Genomic DNA, 21,845 nt, shown 5'->3' with positions numbered 1-21,845 from the left:
TGAGGGGGGTGAGGGGGAGTCGGCCCAGCCTGGGAGTGAGGGGGTGAGGGGGAGTCGGCCCAGCCTGGGAGTGAGGGGGGTGAGGGAGAGTCGGCCCAGCCTGGGGGTGAGGGGGTGAGGGAGAGTCGGCCCAGCCTGGGGGTGAGGGAGGTGAGGGGTGTCGGCCCAGCCTGGGGGTGAGGGGGGTGAGGGGGTGTCGGCCCAGCCTGGGGGTGAGGGGGAGTCGGCCCAGCCTGGGGGTGAGGGGGGTGAGGGGGAGTCGGCCCAGCCTGGGAGTGAGGGGGGTGAGGGGGAGTCGGCCCAGCCTGGGAGTGAGGGGGGTGAGGGAGAGTCGGCCCAGCCTGGGGGTGAGGGGGGTGAGGGAGAGTCGGCCCAGCCTGGGAGTGAGGGGGGTGAGGGAGAGTCGGCCCCAGCCTGGGGGTGAGGGGGGTGTCGGCCCAGCCTGGGGGTGAGGGGGGTGTCGGCCCAGCCTGGGGGTGAGGGGGGTGTCGGCCCAGCCTGGGGGTGAGGGGAGTCGCCCAGCCTGGGGGTGAGGGGGAGTCAGCCCAGCCTGGGGGTGAGGGAGGTGAGGGGTGTCGGCCCAACCAGGGGGTGAGGGGGGTGTTAGCCCAGCCTGGGGGTGAGGGGGGTGTTAGCCCAGCCTGGGGGTGAGGGAGGTGAGGGGTGTCGGCCCAACCTGGGTGAGGGGGGTGTCAGCCCTGCCTGGGAGTGAGGGGGATGTCGGCCCAGCCTGGGAGCGAGGGGGGGTCAGCCCAGCCTGGGGGCGAGGGGGGTGTCAGCCCAGCCTGGGAGTGAGGGGGATGTCGGCCCAGCCTGGGAGCGAGGGGGGTCAGCCCAGCCTGGGGGCGAGGGGGGGTGTCAGCCCAGCCTGGGGGTGAGGGGGATGAGGGGGGGTGTCGGCCCAGCCTGGGGGTGAGGGGGATGAGGGGGGTGTCGGCCCAGCCTGGGGGTGAGGGGGATGAGGGGGGTGTCGGCCCAGCCTGGGGGTGAGGGGGATGAGGGGGGTGTCGGCCCAGCCTGGGGTGAGGGGGATGAGGGGGGGTGTCGGCCCAGCCTGGGGGTGAGAGGGTGTCAGCCCAGCCTGGGGGTGAGAGGGGTGAGGGGTGTCGGCCCAGCCTGGGGGTGAGGGGGACGGCAGCCCACCTTGGGGGTGAGGGGGACGGCAGCCCAGCCTGGGGGTGAGGGGGGTGTCGGCCCAGCCTGGGGGTGAGGGGGGGTGAGGGGTGTCGGCCCAGCCTGGGGGTGAGGGGGTGTCAGCTCAGCCTGGGGGTGAGGGGTGACAGCCCAGCCTGGGGGTGAGGGGTGTCAGCGGGTGTCAGCCCAGCCTGGGGGTGAGGGGGGTGTTGGCTCAGCCTAGGGGTGAGGGGGGGAGTCAGCCCAGCCTGCGGGTGAGGGGTAGTCAGCCCAGCCTTGGGGTGAGGGGGTGTCAGCCCAGCCTGGGGGTGAGGGGGTGTCAGCCCAGCCTGGGGGTGAGGGGGGGGGGTGTCGGCCCAGCCTGGGGGTGAGGGGGACGGCAGCCCAGCCTGGGGGTGAGGGGGACGGCAGCCCAGCCTGGGGGTGAGGGGGGTGTCTGCCCAGCCTGGGGCTGAGGGGGGTGAGGGGGACGGCAAGCCCAGCCTGGGGGTGAGGGGGACGGCAGCCCAGCCTGGGGGTGAGGGGGGTGTCTGCCCAGCCTGGGGCTGAGGGGGGTGAGGGGGACGGCAGCCCAGCCTGGGGGTGAGGGGGACGGCAGCCCAGCCTGGGGGTGAGGGGAGGGTTCGGCCCAGCCTGGGGGTGAGGGGGGTGTCTGCCCAGCCTGGGCTGAGGGGGGTGAGGGGGACGGCAGCCCAGCCTGGGGGTGAGTTGGACGGCAGCCCAGCCTGGGGGTGAGGGGGACGGCAGCCCATCAATCTCTGTCAGTTGCTTCACAACAGACTCTGGCGTGAGGCCAGGGAGCTTTGGGGAGCCGTTCGCTCGACGCGCCCTGTTCCTGCCGAGCACACCGGGGCTTTGTAATGACCACTGGCATTCATCTTGCAAAAGCCGGCCTCGGATTAAACGTGACACCGAGTCTCTGACGACCAAAACCTGCTCCAAAAGGAGTTGCTTCGGTGGAGCGAATTGAAGGACAGAGAGAGGGCGAGCGAGAGAACATAAACGAGGGTGTGTGACCGAGCCGAGAGGGAGAGCGACAGAGCGACAGCATGAGTGAGAGCAAGCGAGAGTGAGCAAGAGAACGAGCGACAGCGCGAATGAGAGAACGAGCCAGAGAGCAAGCACGTGAGCACAAGAGAGAGCATAAGCGAGAGCACGAGAGAGAGCAAGCATGAGAGAGAGCACAAGCGAGAGCACGAGAGAGAGCCAGCGCGAGAGCATGAGAGAGAGCACAAGCGAGAGCACAAGAGAGAGCCAGCGTGAGAGCACGAGAGAGCCAGCACGAGAGCATGAGAGAGAACACGAGCGAGAGCACGAGAGAGAGCCAGCACGAGAGAGCATGAGAGAGAGCACAAGCGAGAGCACGAGAGAGAGCCAGCGCGAGAGAGCACGAGACAGAGCCAGCGTGAGAGCACAAGAGAGAGCCAGTGCGAGAGCACGAGGGAGAGACAGCATGAGAGCACGAGAGAGAGCCAGCGCGAGAGCATGAGAGAGAGCACAATCGAGAGCACGAGAGAGAGCCAGCACGAGAGAGCATGAGAGAGAGCACAAGCGAGAGCACGAGACAGAGCCAGCGTGAGAGCACGAGAGAGCCAGTGCGAGAGCACGAGGGAGAGACAGCACGAGAGCACGAGAGAGAGCCAGCGCGAGAGCATGAGAGAGAGCACAATCGAGAGCACGAGAGAGAGCCAGCGCGAGAGCATGAGAGAGAGCACAAGCGAGAGCACAAGAGAGAGCCAGCGCGAGAGCATGAGAGAGAGCCAGCGCGAGAGAGAACACGAGCGAGAGCACGACGAGAGAGACCAGCGCAAGAGAGCGCACGAGAGAGAGCACGAGCGATAGTACGAGAGAGCGCCAGCGCGAGAGCACAAGAGAGGAGAGCCAGCGCGAGAGCACAAGCGAGAGCACGAGAGAGAGCCAGCGCGAGAGCACGAGAGAGAGCCAGCGCGAGAGCACGAGAGAGAGCCAGCACGAGAGAGCCAGCACGAGAGAGAGCCAGCGCGAGAGCACGAGAGAGCACAAGGGAGAGCACGAGAGAGAGCCAGCACGAGAGAGAGCCAGCGCGAGAGCACGAGAGAGAGCACAAGGGAGAGCACGAGAGAGAGCCAGCGCGAGAGCACGAGAGAGAGCACGAGAGAGCCAGCGCGAGAGAGCACGAGAAAGAGTCAGCGCGAGAGAGCACGAGAGAGAGAGCCAGCGCGAGAGCACGAGAGAGAGCCAGCGCGAGAGCACGAGAGAGCCAGCATGAGAGCACAAGAGAGAGCACAAGGGAGAGCACGAGAGAGAGCCAACGCGAGAGAGCACGAGAGAGAGCCAGCGCGAGAGCACGAGAGAGAGCCAGCGCGAGAGCACGAGAGAGAGCACAAGCGAGAGCACGAGCGAGAGCACAAGCGAGAGCACAAGATAGGGCACAAGCGAGAGCATGAGAGAGGGCACGAGAGCACAAGCGAGAGCAAGCGCGAGAGCATAAGTGAGTGCACGAGCGAGGAAAACGAGTGAATGCACGAGCGAGAGCACGAGCGAGACCACAAGTGAATGCACGGGCGAGAGCACAAGTGAAAGCGAGCGAGAGCACGAGAAAGAACGAGCGAGAGCACGAGAGAGAGCACAAGCAAGAGCACGAGAGAGAGCCCGCGCGACAGCACGAGAGAGGGCACGAGAGCACAAGTGAGCGCACAAGCGAGAGCACAAGTGAGTGCACGAGCGAGAACACAAGCGAATGCACGGACGAGAGCACAAGTGAGAGCGAGCAAGAGAACGAGGGAGAGAATGAGCGAGAGTACGAGAGAGAGCCAGTACGGGGGCACGAGAGAGAGCCAGCGCGAGAGCACAAGAGAGAGCCAGTACGAGAGCACAAGCGAGAGCACGAGAGAGAGCCAGCGCGAGAGCACGAGAGAGAGCCAGCGCGAGAGCACGAGAGAGAGCCAGCGCGAGAGCACGAGAGAGAGCCAGCGCGAGAGCACGAGAGAGAGCCAGCGCGAGAGCACGAGAGAGAGCCAGCGCGAGAGCACGAGAGAGAGCCAGTGCGAGAGCACGAGAGAGAGCCAGCGCGAGAGCACGAGAGAGAGCCAGCGCGAGAGCACGAGAGAGAGCCAGCGCAAGAGCACAAGCGAGAGCACGAGAGAGAGCACAAGAGAGCACGAGAGGGAGCACAAGCGACAGCACGAGATAGAGCACGAGAGAGAGCCAGCGTGAGAGAGAGTTCACAAGCGAGAGCACGAGAGAGAGCCAGCGCAAGAGAGCACAAGAGAGAGCCAGCGCGAGAGCACGAGAGAGAGCACGAGAGAGAACCAGCGTGAGAGCACGAGAGAGACCACGAGAGAGAGCACGAGCGAGAGCACGAGCGAGAGCCAGCGCGAGAGCACGAGAGAGAGAGCACAAGAGAGAGAGCCAGCACGAGAGCACGAGCGAGAGCTCATTTAATTTCAAGAGCACGAGCGAGAGCCAGCGCAAGAGCACGAGCGAGAGCCAGCGCGAGAGCACGAGCGAGAGCCAGCGCGAGAGCACGAGAGAGAGCCAGCGCGAGAGCACGAGAGAGAGCCAGCGCGAGCTCGAGAGAGCCAGTGCGAGAGCACGAGAGAGAGCCAGCGCGAGCTCGAGAGAGCCAGTGCGAGAGCACGAGAGAGAGCCAACACGAGAGAGAGCACGAGAGAAAGCCAGCGCGAGAGCACGAGAGAGAGCCAGCGCGAGAGCACGAGAGAGAGCCAACACGAGAGAGAGCCAGCACGAGAGCACGGGAGAGAGCACAAGCGTGAGAGCACGAGAGAGAGCACAAGGGAGAGCACAAGCGAGTGCACGAGAGGGAGCACAAGAGAGAGCACGAGAGAGAGCCAGCGCAAGAGCACGAGAGAGAGCACAAGCGAGAGAGAGCTCTCTGGGTGTGTGAGAGAGTGAGTGCGCCTGGGTGTGTGAGAGAGTGAGTGTGCCTGGGTGTGTGTGAGAGATTGAGTGTGCCTGGGTGTGTGAGAGAGTGAGTGTGTCAGGGTGTGTGAGAGAGAGAGTGTGCCTGGGTGTGTGTGAGAGAGTGAGTGTGCCTGGGTGTGTGTGAGAGAGTGAGTGTGCCTGGGTGTGTGTGAGAGAGTGTGCCTGGGTGTGTGAGAGAGTGAGTGTGCCTGGGTGTGTGTGAGAGAGTGAGTGTGCCTGGGTGTGTGTGAGAGAGTGAGTGTGCCTGGGTGAGAGAGAGAGAGAGTGTGCCTGGGTGTGTGTGAGAGTGAGTGTGTCTGGGTGTGTGAGAGAGAGAGTGTGCCTGGGTGTGTGTGAGAGAGTGAGTGTGCCTGGGTGTGTGAGAGAGAGAGTGTGCCTGGGTGTGTGTGAGAGATTGAGTGTGCCTGGGTGTGTGTGAGAGAGTGAGTGTGCCTGGGTGTGTGTGAGAGAGTGAGTGTGCCTGGGTGTGTGAGAGAGAGTGTGCCTGGGTGTGTGAGAGAGTGAGTGTGTCTGGGTGTGTGAGAGAGAGAGTGTGCCTGGGTGTGTAAGAGAGTGAGTGTGCCTGGGTGTGTGAGAGAGTGAGTGTGCCTGGGTGTGTGAGGGAACAGTTTTAGTCTCCTTATCTAAGGGACAATATCCCGGCATTGGAGGCAGTCCCGAGAAGGTTCACTCGGTTGATCCCGGGTAGGGAGAGATTTTCTTATGAGGAGGGGTTGAGTAGGTTGGGGCCTGTCCTCATTGGAGTTTAGAAGAATGAGAGGCGACCGTATTGAGACAGACAGGATTCTCAGGGGGCTCGACAGGGTCGATGCTGAGAGGATGTTTCCTCTTGTGGGAGAGTCTCGGACCAGAGGGCAGAATCTCAGAGTGAGGGGGCCGCCCCATTTCAGACAGAGATGAGGAGGAATTTCCCCTGTCGGAGGGGGGTGAATGTGTGGAATTCTTTCCCACAGAGAGCTGTAGAGGCTGGGCCGTTAAGTATGTTCAAGGTCGAGACAGACAGATTTTTAATCAGTGAGTGAATCGAGGGTTTATGGGGCTAAGGCGGGAAAGTAGAGTTAGGGATTATCACATCAGATCGGTCACAATCTCACTGAATGGGCTTTTCACAGTAACTTCATTGCACTGTTAATGTACTTGTGACAATAAAGATTATTATGAATGGGCGGAGCAGGCTCGATGGGCCGAATGGGCCTCCTTCTGCTCTTACATCTTATAGACTGTGCGTGAGCGAGAGTATGTGCGAGCATGTCAATGGGGGCATGTGTGCATATGAGTACGTGTGTCAGTGAGTGTGTGCAAGCTCGCGTGCGAGAGTGTTGAGGCGATGGTGTAGTAGCCGTGTCGCTGGATTGGTGACCCAGAAACACAAGCTTAATGTTCCGGGGGTCACAGGTTCAAATCCCAGCACGACGATTAATAAAATCTGGAATATGTGGCGCTAATCTCGGGAATGATGACCGTAACAACCATCACCCATTGTTGTTAAAAAAAAACACCATCTGGTTCACTAATGTCCCCCCTTTTTAGAGGAGGGAAAATCTCCCATCCTTACCCGGTGTGGCATACAGGTGACGCCAGAACCCTCCCCACACACAGTAAAACGGGATCGACTCTTAACTGCACTCCTCTCGGAAATGGGCGAGCAAGTCAACGTGCAGTGCACGGGGGAATGTACGGGATGAGGGCAACAAATGCTGGGGTCTTGCCTGCATGAAAGAATGAAAGGTAAACCATACACAGCCCCCCCCCCCCCCCCCCCCCCCCCCCCCCCCCCCCTGCCCACCCTCCCTCAACTGAAAAGCACAACCCCCAACAACCAGGTCCGTCGCGCAACTCACCAAAAAGCTCTGGGTTTTTCTCCACAGGGTCTCGACCACACGCAGGCGTTCAGCCAGGGAGGGCAGCTCGGACAACGAGAACGCCGAAACCACCACGTCAAACTTTATCTGAGAGAGTGGAAGAGAACACGAGAGACAGCCGGAATTTCACCCTGACCAACGAGGTGGAGGCTGGCTGTTGTGACACGCCTTGAAGGGCAGCGTGACCGCGAGCTCCAGTCTCACTTTCTGCTGTTGAGCAGAGCGCAGCGCAGACAGCTCTGCGGCCGACGTCTTCAAGCTTCACACGCAAGCGCAGAGAACCTCCGCGGTGCAGAAGGAGGCCATTCGGCCCATCGGGTCTGCACCGACCCTCTGAAACCTGAACCCACCTCCCCGCCCTATCCCCATCTAGACTGCATTTTGTTTTGGACACTAAGGGGCAATCTAGCACGGTCAATCCGCCTAACCTGCACATCTTTGGACTTGTGGGAGGAAACCAGAGCACCCGGAGGAAACCCACGCAGACACGGGGAGAACGTGCAGATTCCACACAAGACAGTCACCCGAGGCCGGAATTGAGACCGGGTCCCTGGCGCTGTGAGGCAGCAGTGCTAACCACTGTGCCGCCCACTGTCACCTGCGCCGAGTCTTCATTAATGAACCCACAAGGTGCTTAACCAATCCTTCACAAGTTATCGCCGCCCTTAGATTGATGTATTCTGCCCTTAAGGGGTATTTAATCTTCAGGTTATGGCGTGCAGGGAGCTTAAGAAGAGGAGTTAGAAAACCCCCCAGTAAATCAGTAAAAGAGCAAACAGGGTGAGGGTCCCCAGAGGTGCCAGGAACTTTATGGAAGTCCCAAAAATAGCTTTCTTTTTGAAAAACCTAACACATCATCTGGGCTGCAATAGCAGATGACAGTGCAGGTTGAGCAGCTGGCTGTGAGCGAAGGGAAGCTATCCGGTAAAGGCCGAAACACAAGTCTGGCAAAAAGATAAATCAAATTGGGGCCGGACCACGGGACACAATTTCTGTCTCTCAGAGATCCCCACATTCAGTCACTTAGAATCATCGAATTTACAGTGCAGAAGGAGGCCATTCGGCCCTTCGAGTCTGCATCAGCTCTTGGAAAGAGCACCCGACCCAAGCCCACGTCTCCACCCCATCCCCGTAACCCAATAACCCCACCTAAACTTTTTTTTTTGGACACGAAGGGGCAATTTTATCATGGGCAACCCACCTGACCTGCACGTCTTTGGACTGTGGGAGGAAACCGGAGCACCCGGAGGAAACCCACGCAGACCACGGGGAGAACGTGCAGACTCCGCACAGCCAGTGACCCAAGCCGGGAATCGAACCTGGGACCCTGGCGCTGTGAAGCCACAGTGCTAACCACTGCGCTACCGTGCTGCCCACTTACCCACAGAGACCGTGGGATGTCCAGTTTTTTGCCGTGGTTGCCCTCCTTCTCGCCCCACTCACAGAAATTAAATATCGCACACAAACCTTTGGTGAAACGGGGAGGAAGTGTCTGAAGTAAACTCCGCTGACTTGTTCTGTGTCCTCGTCGTTCCCTCCTAACGGGTGGAAAAGAGGAAACAAGACAATTGCTCAATTTGAAAAGTTTGGGGACGGGTACTATGGCACAGGAAGGTGGAGGCAAGGCCGGGAGCAGCCATGAACTGACTGAGTGGCAGAACAGACTTGAGGGCCTGAATGGGCCTCCCCCTGTTCCCTGTGTAACAGGCTGGAGAAGGGGCTGAATGGGCCTCCCCCTGTTCCTGTGTAACAGGCTGGAGAAGGGGCTGAATGGGCCTCCCCCTGTTCCTGTGTAACAGGCTGGAGAAGGGGCTGAATGGGCCACCTCCTGTTCCTGTATAACAGGCTGGAGAAGGGGCTGAATGGGCCTTCTCCTGTTCCCTGTGGAACAGGCTGGAGAAGGGGCTGAATGGGCCACCTCCTGTTCCTGTATAACAGGCTGGAGAAGGGGCTGAATGGGCCTTCTCCTGTTCCCTGTGGAACAGGCTGGAGAAGGGGCTGAATGGGCCTCCCCCTGTTCCTGTGTAACAGGCTGGAGAAGGGGCTGAATGGGCCTCCTCCTGTTCCTGTGTAACAGGCTGGAGAAGGGGCTGAATGGGCCTCCCCCTGTTCCTGTGTAACAGGCTGGAGAAGGGGCTGAATGGGCCTCCCCCTGTTCCTGTGTAACAGGCTGGAGAAGGGGCTGAATGGGCCTCCTCCTGTTCCTGTGTAACAGGCTGGAGAAGGGGCTGAATGGGCCTCCTCCTGTTCCTGTGTAACAGGCTGGAGAAGGGGCTGAATGGGCCTCCTCCTGTTCCTGTGTAACAGGCTGGAGAAGGGGCTGAATGGGCCTCCTCCTGTTCCTGTGTAACAGGCTGGAGAAGGGGCTGAATGGGCCTCCTCCTGTTCCTGTGTAACAGGCTGGAGAAGGGGCTGAATGGGCCTCCCCCTGTTCCTGTGTAACAGGCTGGAGAAGGGGCTGAATGGGCCTCCTCCTGTTCCTGTGTAACAGGCTGGAGAAGGGGCTGAATGGGCCTCCTCCTGTTCCCATGTAACAGGCTGGAGAAGGGGCTGAATGGGCCTCCTCCTGTTCCTGTGTAACAGGCTGGAGAAGGGGCTGAATGGGCCTCCCCCTGTTCCTGTGTAACAGGCTGGAGAAGGGGCTGAATGGGCCTCCTCCTGTTACCGTGTAACAGGCTGGAGAAGGGGCTGAATGGGCCTCATCCTGTTCCTGTGTAACAGGCTGGAGAAGGGGCTGAATGGGCCTCATCCTGTGTAACAGGCTGGAGAAGGGGCTGAATGGGCCTCCTCCTGTTCCTGTGCACAGGCTGGAGAAGGGGCTGAATGGGCCTCCTCCTGTTCCTGTGTAACAGGCTGGAGAAGGGGCTGAATGGGCCTCCTCCTGTGTAACAGGCTGGAGAAGGGGCTGAATGGGCCTCCTCCTGTTCCTGTGCACAGGCTGGAGAAGGGGCTGAATGGGCCTCCTCCTGTTCCTGCGCAACTGGCTGGAGAAGGGGCTGAATGGGCCTCCCCCTGTTCCTGTGTAACAGGCTGGAGAAGGGGCTGAATGGGCCTCCTCCTGTTACCGTGTAACAGGCTGGAGAAGGGGCTGAATGGGCCTCATCCTGTTCCTGTGTAACAGGCTGGAGAAGGGGCTGAATGGGCCTCATCCTGTGTAACAGGCTGGAGAAGGGGCTGAATGGGCCTCCTCCTGTTCCTGTGCACAGGCTGGAGAAGGGGCTGAATGGGCCTCCTCCTGTTCCTGTGTAACAGGCTGGAGAAGGGGCTGAATGGGCCTCCTCCTGTGTAACAGGCTGGAGAAGGGGCTGAATGGGCCTCCTCCTGTTCCTGTGCACAGGCTGGAGAAGGGGCTGAATGGGCCTCCTCCTGTTCCTGTATAACAGGCTGGAGAAGGGGCTGAATGGGCCTCCTCCTGTTCCTGTGTAACAGGCTGGAGAAGGGGCTGAATGAGCCTCCTCCTGTTCCTGTGTAACAGGCTGGAGAAGGGGCTGAATGGGCCTCCTCCTGTTCCTGTGTAACAGGCTGGAGAAGGGGCTGAATGAGCCTCCTCCTATTCCTGTATAACAGGCTGGAGAAGGGGCTGAATGGACCACCTCCTGTTCCTGTGTAACAGGCTGGAGAAGGGGCTGAATGGGCCGTCTCCTGTTCCCGGTGTAACAGGCTGGAGAAGGGGCTGAATGGGCCTCCCCCTGTTCCTGTGTAACAGGCTGGAGAAGGGGCTGAATAGGCCTCCTCCTGTTCCTGTGTCACAGGCTGGAGAAGGGGCTGAATGGGCCTCCTCCTGTTCCCTGTGTAACAGGCTGGAGAAGAGGCTGAATTGGCCTCCACCTGTTCCTGTGTAACAGGCTGGAGAAGTGGCTGAATGGGACTCCTCCTGTTGCTGTGTAACAGGCTGGAGAAGGGGCTGAATGGGCCTCCTCCTGTTCCCTGTGTAACAGGCTGGAGAAGGGGCTGAATGGGCGTCCTCCTGTTCCTGTGTAACAGGCTGGAGAAGGGCTGAATGGGCCTCCTCCTGTTCCTGTGTAACAGGCTGGAGAAGGGGCTGAATGGGCGTCCTCCTGTTCCTGTGTAACAGGCTGGAGAAGGGCTGAATGGGCCTCCTCCTGTTCCTGTGTAACAGGCTGGAGAAGGGGCCGAATGGGCCTCCTCCTGTTCCCGTGTAACAGGCTGGAGAAGGGGAAGAATGGGCCTCCTCCTGTTCCTGTGTAACATGCTGGAGAAGGGGCCGAATGAGCCTCCTCCTGTTCCTGTATAACAGGCTGGAGAAGGGGCTGAATGGGCCTCCTCCTGTTCCCTGTGTAACAGGCTGGAGAAGGGGCTGAATGGGCGTCCTCCTGTTCCCTGTGTAACAGGCTGGAGAAGAGGCTGAATTGGCCTCCACCTGTTCCTGTGTAACAGGCTGGAGAAGTGGCTGAATGGGACTCCTCCTGTTGCTGTGTAACAGGCTGGAGAAGGGGCTGAATGGGCCTCCTCCTGTTCCCTGTGTAACAGGCTGGAGAAGGGGCTGAATGGGCGTCCTCCTGTTCCTGTGTAACAGGCTGGAGAAGGGCTGAATGGGCCTCCTCCTGTTCCTGTGTAACAGGCTGGAGAAGGGGCTGAATGGGCGTCCTCCTGTTCCTGTGTAACAGGCTGGAGAAGGGCTGAATGGGCCTCCTCCTGTTCCTGTGTAACAGGCTGGAGAAGGGGCCGAATGGGCCTCCTCCTGTTCCCGTGTAACAGGCTGGAGAAGGGGAAGAATGGGCCTCCTCCTGTTCCTGTGTAACATGCTGGAGAAGGGGCCGAATGAGCCTCCTCCTGTTCCTGTATAACAGGCTGGAGAAGGGGCTGAATGGGCCTCCTCCTGTTCCCTGTGTAACAGGCTGGAGAAGGGGCTGAATGGGCGTCCTCCTGTTCCTGTGTAACAGGCTGGAGAAGGGCTGAATGGGCCTCCTCCTGTTCCTGTGTAACAGGCTGGAGAAGGGGCCGAATGGGCCTCCTCCTGTTCCCGTGTAACAGGCTGGAGAAGGGGAAGAATGGACCTCCTCCTGTTCCTGTGTAACATGCTGGAGAAGGGGCCGAATGAGCCTCCTCCTGTTCCTGTATAACAGGCTGGAGAAGGGGCTGAATGGGCCTCCTCCTGTTGCTGTGTAACAGGCTGGAGAAGGGGCTGAAAGGGCCTCCTCCTGTTCCTGTGTAACAGGCTGGAGAAGGGCCGAATGGGCCTCCTCCTGTTCCTGTGTAACAGGCTGGAGAAGGGGCTGAATGGGCCTCCTCCTGTTCCCGTGTAACAGGCTGGAGAAGGGGAAGAATGGGCCACACTTGGAGTATAGTGTTCAATTCTGGTCGCCACACTACCAGAAGGATGTGGAGGCTTTAGAGAGGGTGCAGAAGAGATTTACCAGGATGTTGCCTGGTATGAAGGGCATTAGCTATGAGGAGCGGTTGAATAATCTCGGTTTGTTCTCACTGGAACGACGGAGGTTGAGGGGCGACCTGATAGAGGTCTACAAAATTATGAGGGGCATAGACAGAGTGGATAGTCAGAGGCTTTTCCCCGGGGTAGAGGGGTCAATTACTAGAGGGCATAGGTTTACGGTGCGAGGGGCAATGTTTAGAGGAGATGTACGAGGCAAGTTTTTTTACACAGAGGGTAGTGGGTGCCTGGAACTCGCTGACGGAGGAGGTGGTGGAAGCAGGGACGATAGTGACGTTTAAGGGGCATCTTGACAAATACATGAATAGGATGGGAATAGTGGGATACAGACCCCGGAAGTGTAGAAGATTTTAGTTCAGACGGGCAGCATGATCGGCGCAGGCTTGGAGGGCCGAAGGGCTTGTTCCTGTGCTGTACTTTTCTTTGTTCTCATGTTGCTGTGTAACAAGCTGGAGAAGGGGCTGAGTGGGCCTCCTCCTGTTGCTGTGTAACAGGCTGGAGAAGCGGCTGAATGGGCCACCTCCTGTTCCTGTGTAACAGGCTGGAGAAGGGGCTGAATGGACCTCCTCCTGTTCCTGTGTAACAGGCTGGAGAAGGGGCTGAATGAGCCTCCTCCTGTTGCTGTGTAACAGACTGGAGAAGGGGCTGAATGGGCCTCCTCCTGTTCCTGTGTAACAGGCTGGAGAAGGGGCTGAATGAGCCTCCTCCTGTTCCTGTATAACAGGCTGGAGAAGGGGCTGAATGGGCCTCCTCCTGTTCCCTGTGGAACAGGCTGGAGAAGGGGCTGAATGGACCACCTCCTGTTCCTGTGTAACAGGCTGGAGAAGGGGCTGAATGGGCCGTCTCCTGTTCCCGGTGTAACAGGCTGGAGAAGGGGCTGAATGGGCCTCCCCCTGTTCCTGTGTAACAGGCTGGAGAAGGGGCTGAATAGGCCTCCTCCTGTTCCTGTGTCACAGGCTGGAGAAGGGGCTGAATGGGCCTCCTCCTGTTCCCTGTGTAACAGGCTGGAGAAGAGGCTGAATGGGCCTCCACCTGTTCCTGTGTAACAGGCTGGAGAAGGGCTGAATGGGCCTCCTACTGTTCCTGTGTAACAGGCTGGAGAAGGGGCTGAATGGGCGTCCTCCTGTTCCTGTGTAACAGGCTGGAGAAGGGCTGAATGGGCCTCCTCCTGTTCCTGTGTAACAGGCTGGAGAAGGGGCCGAATGGGCCTCCTCCTGTTCCCGTGTAACAGGCTGGAGAAGGGGAAGAATGGGCCTCCTCCTGTTCCTGTGTAACATGCTGGAGAAGGGGCCGAATGAGCCTCCTCCTGTTCCTGTATAACAGGCTGGAGAAGGGGCTGAATGGGCCTCCTCCTGTTCCCTGTGTAACAGGCTGGAGAAGGGGCTGAATGGGCGTCCTCCTGTTCCTGTGTAACAGGCTGGAGAAGGGCTGAATGGGCCTCCTCCTGTTCCTGTGTAACAGGCTGGAGAAGGGGCCGAATGGGCCTCCTCCTGTTCCCGTGTAACAGGCTGGAGAAGGGGAAGAATGGGCCTCCTACTGTTCCTGTGTAACATGCTGGAGAAGGGGCCGAATGAGCCTCCTCCTGTTCCTGTATAACAGGCTGGAGAAGGGGCTGAATGGGCCTCCTCCTGTTGATATGTAACAGGCTGGAGAAGGGGCTGAATGGGCCTCCTCCTGTTCCTGTGTAACAGGCTGGAGAAGGGCTGAATGGGCCTCCTCCTGTTCCTGTGTAACAGGCTGGAGAAGGGGCTGAATGGGCCTCCTTCTGTTCCTGTGGCCTTGAGTTCAACCCTCTAAGACTGCTCCTGCCATTTACCAAGATCATGACCAGGATCTCAATGCCATCTTCCCACACTCTCCCCATATCCCATAATGTCATTGTTATCCGAGTATGGGAATGCTCTGCCACAGCAGCTGGTAGAATATAAAGCCAACTAATAAATATATTTTAAAGTTAATTAATGAGATTTGAATGTGGTTTGCCCATTCCAGCATTTATTGCCCATCTCTAATTGCCCCTTGAGAAGGTGGTGGGTGAGCCGCCATCTCAAACCGGCTGCAGTCCCTGTGTGGTGTGGGTAACACCCACAGTGCTGTCAGGGAGGGAGGTCCAGGATTGTGACCCGGCGACAGTGAAGGAACGGCCGATATATTTCCCAGTCGGGATGGTGAGTGTGGGGCTCGGAGGGGAGTTTGCAGGTGGTGGAGTTCCCCATGTGTCTGCTGCCCCTTGTCCTTCTAGATGGTAGAGGTGGTGGGTTCAGAATATAAATCTGGCGCTAATCCTGGTAATGATGACCGTGATATGTGTCGTCGATTGTTGTGAAAACCCATCTGGTTCGCTTACGCCCTCCGTTAGGGGAATGGAAATCTGCCGTCCCTACCCGGTCTGGCCTACATGTGGCCCCAGATGATCCCACACCCACAGCGATATGGTTAACACTTAACCCCTCTCTCTCTCAATTCACACTCGATTCAAAGGATGGTCCAACGAGTCGCCAGCGACACCCACTTTCAGGGTAAGAATAAATAAAGAACACCGCCCGGGGGGGGGGTGCGTCACAAAGGCCTCACCTCTCATCAGGAACTCTGCAACCTGGTGCATTGCTGCTGAGCAGTCCACGCACAGGTACTCCCGCAACGAGGCTCCCCAGGCCGAGCGACTCGCCCTGTTGACAGACACAAACCGGGATGAAAATACACACTCCCTCTCCCAGCTCTGCTTCAGAACGTCCGATCCCAGTCCAGCCGTTTCTCCGGACATTGCTGAACCCCATCCCGCTCGACACCCCCCAGGACCAAGCAGCCCCGCTTTGATCGGCACCCCATCCACAAACATTCACTCCCTCCACCACCGACGCACAGTGACAGCAGCGTGTGTACCATCTACAAGATGCACCGCAGCGACTCACCAAGGCTCCTTCGACAGCACCTTCCAAACCCACCACCTCTACCATCTAGAAGGACAAGGGGCAGCAGACACATGGGGAACTCCACCACCTGCAAGTTCCCCTCCAAGCCCCACACTCACCACCCTGACTGGGAAATATATCGGCCGTTCCTTCACTGTCGCCGGGTCACAATCCTGGACCTCCCTCTCTGACAGCACTGTGGGTGTTACCCACACCACACAGGGACTGCAGCCGGTTCGAGAAGGCGGCTCGCCCACCACCTCCCCAAGGGGCAATTAGGGACGGGCAACAAACGCTGGGCCCGGACAACGAGGCCGCACATCCTCCGCGAAATAAAGCAGTGGTGGAAGGAGAGACGATGAACGATTTTAAAAGGAGACTGGATGGGCACTTGAGGCACAGAACGTGGCTGGTGCGGTGGGGAAGACGGGCTTGTTGCAGAGAGCTGGCATGGTCTTGATGGGCCGAACAGCGTCCTCCTCTGCCACATATGACCCAATGGAATGAAATACATTTTGTGGGAGGTGTGCTTCAGTGAGCGCACGTGAGGCTCTCACAGCTCTGCCCCTCCCACAGGCTGCTAGGAGCCAGCATTTCCGTCAGGTCGCCAGGGCTAGGGGGCGAAGGCCAGAAACCCAATGTAAATACAACAAGCAAGAAATGATGCTGCCGGCAGGAGGTGGGAGGGCAGGAATCGGGTCAGCGACACTCACCAAGTGACAGTACCAGCGCCGGATCCAAAGTCCAACAGTGCACGAGGCTGAAACTCAGGGACACGCTTCTTAATCTGTGACCAGGAGGAAGAGCATTAATGTCGCAGGCGTAGGGCAAAGAGAATAAATATCCCTACAGACTAAAGCTCCCTCTACACTGTCCCCATCAAACACTCCCAGGACAGGTACAGCACGGGGTTAGATACAGAGTAAAGCTCCCTCTACACTGTCCCCATCAAACACTCCCAGGGTAGGTACAGCACGGGGTTAGATACAGAGTAAAGCTCCCTCTACACTGTCCCCATCAAACACTCCCAGGACAGGTACAGCACAGGGTTAGATACAGAGTAAAGCTCCCTCTACACTGTCCCCATCAAACACTCCCAGGACAGGTACAGCACGGGGTTAGATACAGAGTAAAGCTCCCTCTACACTGTCCCTATCAAACATTCCCAGGACAGGTACAGCACGGGGTTAGATACAGAGTAAAGCTCCCTCTACACTGTCCCCATCAAACACTCCCAGGACAGGTACAGCACGGGGTTAGATACAGAGTAAAGCTCGCTCTACACTGTCCCCATCAAACACTCCCAGGACAGGTACAGCACGGGGTTTGATACAGAGTAAAGCTCACTCTACACTGTTCCCATCAAACACTCCCAGGACAGGTACAGCACGGGGTTAGATACAGAATAAAGCTCCCTCTACACTGTCCCCATCAAACACTCCCAGGACAGGTACAGCACGGGGTTAGATACAGAGTAAAGCTCCCTCTACACTGTCCCCATCAAACACTCCCAGGACAGGTACAGCACGGGGTTTGATACAGAGTAAAGCTCACTCTACACTGTTCCCATCAAACACTCCCAGGATAGGTACAGCACGGGGTTAGATACAGAATAAAGCTCCCTCTACACTGTCCCCATCAAACACTCCCAGGACAGGTACAGCACAGGGTTAGATACAGAATAAAGCTCCCTTTAAGCCGTCCCCATGAAACACTCCCAGGACAGGTACAGCACGGGGTTAGATACAGAGTAAAGCTCCCTCTACACTGTCCCCATCAAACTCTCCCAGGACAGGTACAGCACGGGGTTAGATACAGAGTAAAGCTCCCTCTACACCGTCCCCATCAAACACTCCCAGGACAGGTACAGCACGGGGTTAGATACAGAGTAAAGCTCCCTCTACACCGTCCCCATCAAACACTCCCAGGACAGGTACAGCACGGGGTTAGATACAGAGTAAAGCTCCCTCTGCACTGTCCCCATCAAACACTCCCAGGACAGGTACAGCACGGGGTTAGATACAGAATAAAGCTCCCTTTAAGCTGTCCCCATGAAACACTCCCAGGACAGGTACAGCACGGGGTTAGATACAGAGTAAAGCTCCCTCTACACTGTCCCCATCAAACTCTCCCAGGACAGGTACAGCACGGGGTTAGATACAGAGTAAAGCTCCCTCTACACCGTCCCCATCAAACACTCCCAGGACAGGTACAGCACGGGGTTAGATACAGAGTAAAGCTCCCTCTACACCGTCCCCATCAAACACTCCCAGGACAGGTACAGCACGGGGTTAGATACAGAGTAAAGCTCCCTCTGCACTGTCCCCATCAAACACTCCCAGGACAGGTACAGCACGGGGTTAGATACAGAATAAAGCTCCCTTTAAGCTGTCCCCATGAAACACTCCCAGGACAGGTACAGCATGGTGTTAGATACAGAATAAAGCTCCCTCTACACTGTCCCCATCAAACACTCCCAGGACAGGTACAGCACGGGGTTAGATACAGAGTAAAGCTCCCTTTGCACTATCCCCATGAAACACTCCCAGGACAGGTACAGCACGGGGTTAGATACAGAGTAAAGCTCCCTCTACACTGTCTCCATCAAACACTCCCAGGACAGGTACAGCACGGGGTTAGATACAGAGTAAAGCTCGCTCTACACTGTCCCCATCAAACACTCCCAGGATAGGTACAGCACGGGGTTAGATACAGAGTAAAGCTCGCTCTACACTGTCCCCATCAAACACTCCCAGGACAGGTACAGCACGGGGTTAGATACAGAGTAAAGCTCCCTCTGCACTGTCCCCATCAAACACTCCCAGAACAGGTACAGCACGGGGTTAGATACAGAGTAAAGCTCCCTCTACACTGTCCCCATCAAACACTCCCAGGACAGGTACAGCACAGGGTTAGATACAGAATAAAGCTCCCTTTAAGCCGTCCCCATGAAACACTCCCAGGACAGGTACAGCACGGGGTTAGATAGAGAGTAAAGCTCCCTCTACACCGTCCCCATCAAACACTCCCAGGACAGGTACAGCACGGGGTTAGATACAGAGTAAAGCTCCCTCTACACTGTCCCCATCAAACACTTCCAGGACAGGTACAGCACGGGGTTAGATACAGAGTAAAGCTCACTCTACACTGTTCCCATCAAACACTCCCAGGACAGGTACAGCACGGGGTTAGATACAGAGTAAAGCTCCCACTACACTGTCCCCATCAAACACTCCCAGGACAGGTACAGCACGGGGTTAGATACAGAGTAAAGCTCCCTCTACACCGTCCCCATCAAATACTCCCAGGACAGGTACAGCACGGGGTTAGATGCAGAGTAAAGCTCCCTCTACACTGTCCCCATCACACACTCCCAGGACAGGTACAGCAAGGGGTTAGATACACAGTAAAGCTCCCTCTACACTGTCCCCATCAAACACTCCCAGGACAGGTACAGCACGGGGTTAGATACAGAGTAAAGCTCCCTCTACACTGTCCCCATCAAACACTCCCAGGACAGGTACTACACAGGGTTAGATACAGAGTAAAGCTCCCTCTACACTGTCCCCATCAAACACTCCCAGGACAGGCACAGCACGGGGTTAGATGCAGAGTAAAGCTCCGTCTACACTGTCCCCATCAAACACTCCCAGGACAGGTACAGCACGGGGTTAGATACAGAGTAAAGCTCCCTCTACACTGTCCCCATCAAACACTCGCAGAGCAGGTACAGCACGGGGTTAGATACAGAGTAAAGCTCCCTCTACACTGTCCCCATCAAACACTCCCAGGACAGGTACAGCACGGGGTTAGATACAGAGTAAAGCTCCCTCCAAACTGTCCCCATCAAACACTCCCAGGACAGGTACAACACAGGGTTAGATACAGAGTAAAGCTCCCTCTACACTGTCCCCATCAAACACTCCCAGGACAGGTACACACTGGGTTAGATACAGAGTAAAGCTCCCTCTACACTGTCCCCATCAAACACTCCCAGGACAGGTACAGCACGGGGTTAGATACAGAGTAACGCTCCCTCTACACTGTCCCCATCAAACACTCCCAGGACAGGTACAGCACGGGGTTAGATACAGAGTAAAGCTCCCTCGACACTGTCCCCATCAAACACTCCCAGGACAGGTACAGCACGGGGTTAGATACAGAGTAAAGCTCCCTCTACACTGTCCCCATCAAACACTCCCAGGACAGGTACAGCACGGGGTTAGATACAGAGTAAAGCTCCCTCGACACTGTCCCCATCAAACACTCCCAGGACAGGTACAGCACGGGGTTAGATACAGAGTAAAGCTCCCTCTACACTGTCCCCATCAAACACTCCCAGGACAGGTACAGCACAGAGTTAAGGACAGACTCGCCTCGTGCATTACTCTCGTTACCGCTGCGTATCCACCGTCGAGTCTTGCCGCCACGTAAACCTGACTCAGATGTGCGTCGTAACTGATGGGGAACAAGGAAAGTGAAAAGATGAAGACTTTGGTACAGAAATCCCAATCAGAAACGCAGCACAGAGAAATTAGAACCCCCCCCCCCCCGCCCCCCCCACAAATCCCCTCGATCACCCCGGGGGTGAAATCCAACCCTGATCAAGTTCTCCTGTTTTCTGATGGGGTTAGGAAAGAGGGAGGGCTCACTGTGATGACACTGCAGTCGAACATCCAGCCGACACAACACGGCTGTTGAAGCTCCGGGCCTTTCCGGGCAGTGGTATAACTGCAAGTGGGTACGACACGGTTTAAAGAAGAAATGTTTCACGGGGTATAGGCATCTCGACCGGCCTGGTTGCTGGGGTTGAGTGGGCCATGTTTAACGTTTACCTTCCATTCCTTTAAGGGAAGCAGGAACCGCTGGCGGCGCCCCAGCATCTGTTACCCCCCCCCGGGCTCCCGTCGTCGTCTTCGGGCTGAGGGCGACTCGCTCGGCCATTTTGGAGGAGGGGACGAGAGGGCGGTTAAGAGTCAACCACATTGCTGTGTGTTGGGTGGGGGGGGGGGGGGGGGGGGAGAATTAGTAGTGGTTCTGAAGTCACATGTAGGCCAGACCGGGTAACGACAGCAGATTTCCCCCTTCCCTAAAGGGGGCGACCCGCGATTGTTGTCAGGATCATCATTACCGGGATTAGGGTCAGGATTGCCCGTTGCTGGGCGCCCGATCTGAAAGCAGGCACAATTGCGTGGGAGGCGCGTCCCGACTCTTGCACATGGCCGCCGCCGAGCAAGAAGTGAAGTTGGGTCCATTGAGGGGACAATTGAGTGCAATTTTACGTGGATGCTGAGGGCGGGGGTACCAGCCTGGGGCCCTCTGGATTACCGGCCCGGTGGCATTGCAGATACGCCGCAGCCTTCCCCTGATTCACCGCGGCAGCGTTTCACCTCACGGCCGACCCCCCCCCCCTCGCACTCACCTGACTGGCTTCCAGCGGTGGGTGGTCTGTCGCAGCTCAGCGAGCACGCGCCCCCGCAGTCGCTCCTCCCGCTGCTGCTGGTCCCCGTGGGCGTCGGAGGCCGATTCTGGAACAGCGGACGGGAAGCAATTCAGGCCCAGGCACCGGTGCATGAATCTGCTGCCTTTTTAATCACAGAGAGAGCGAGGAGGGAGGGGAGAGGGGAAGAAGAGAGGGGTGGGGGTGGGGGGGGGGGGTAGGGAGAGAGAGAAAGAGAGAGAGGGAGCGAGGCAAGGACAGGTTTAGGGGGGGGGGAGGGATTTCCAGAGCTCGGAGCCCAGGCAGCTGAAGGCACGGCCTCCAATGGCAGATCAATTAAATATCATTGGATGCCTGAGACCGGGATTGGAGGAGTGCGGAGGTATCGGAGAGTTGTGGGGGCTGCAGGAGACTTCTCCTGCTACCCTTTGCCTTCTGTAACCGAGCCAGTTCTGTATCCATCTTACCACCTCACCTCTGATCCCGTGTGACTTCACCTTTTGTACCAGTCTACCATGAGGCACCTTGTCAAAAGCTTTACTGAAGTCCATGTAAACAACATCCACCGCCCTCCCCTCATCAATCATCTTTGCCACCTCCTCAAAAAACTCAATCAAGTTAGTGAGGCACGACCTCCCCTTCACAAAACCATGCTGTCTATCGCTAATGAGTCCATTTGTTTCCAAATGGGTATAAATCCTGTCCCTGAGAATTCTTTCCAATAATTTACCTCCTACCGACGTTAGGTTCACCGGCCTATAGTTTCCAGGATAATCCCTACTACCTTTCTTAAACAGCGGTACCACATTAGCTATTCTCCAGTCCTCTGGGATCTCACCTGTAGCCAATGAGGATACAAAGATGTCAGTCAAGGCCCCAGCAATTTCCTCCCTTGCTTCCCTCAGTATTCTGGGGTAAATCCCATCCGGCGCAGGACTTATCTACCTGAATATCTTTTAAAAGACCCAATACCTCCTCCTTTTCGATGTTCACATGGTCCAGACTGTCCACGCATCCTACCCAAGAATCATCTCCCACAAAGTCTCTTTCTTTAGGGAACACTGATGAAAAGTATTCATTTAGTACCTTGCCCATTTCCTCTGGCTCAAGACATAGATTCCCCCCACTGTCCTTAAGTGGTCCTATCCTTTCCCTGGCCA

General features: G+C 57.5%; 1 protein-coding gene across 1 annotated transcript in view; it reads right to left on the bottom strand.

Moving 5' to 3' along the window:
• Positions 1–6,089: 6,089 nt before the first annotated feature.
• Positions 6,090–21,845, bottom strand: part of mettl17 (methyltransferase like 17) — a 33,389-nt gene continuing 17,633 nt past the window's right edge. The window contains exons 4-10 of the mRNA XM_072501357.1: positions 20,668–20,773; positions 19,622–19,703; positions 15,959–16,032; positions 14,908–15,002; positions 8,388–8,458; positions 6,869–7,007; positions 6,090–6,097 (exon numbers count right to left, since the gene is read on the bottom strand). Of these exons, the coding sequence (XP_072357458.1) occupies positions 6,090–6,097; positions 6,869–7,007; positions 8,388–8,458; positions 14,908–15,002; positions 15,959–16,032; positions 19,622–19,703; positions 20,668–20,773 (575 nt within the window). The remainder of the gene's footprint in view (positions 6,098–6,868; positions 7,008–8,387; positions 8,459–14,907; positions 15,003–15,958; positions 16,033–19,621; positions 19,704–20,667; positions 20,774–21,845) is intronic.

The sequence above is a fragment of the Scyliorhinus torazame genome, chromosome 5 (genome assembly GCF_047496885.1).
Source record: "Scyliorhinus torazame isolate Kashiwa2021f chromosome 5, sScyTor2.1, whole genome shotgun sequence".
NCBI classification, from domain to species: domain Eukaryota; kingdom Metazoa; phylum Chordata; class Chondrichthyes; order Carcharhiniformes; family Scyliorhinidae; genus Scyliorhinus; species Scyliorhinus torazame.
The sequence above is the reverse complement of the archived record's forward strand: the minus strand, read 5'-3'. Positions and strand labels throughout refer to the sequence as shown.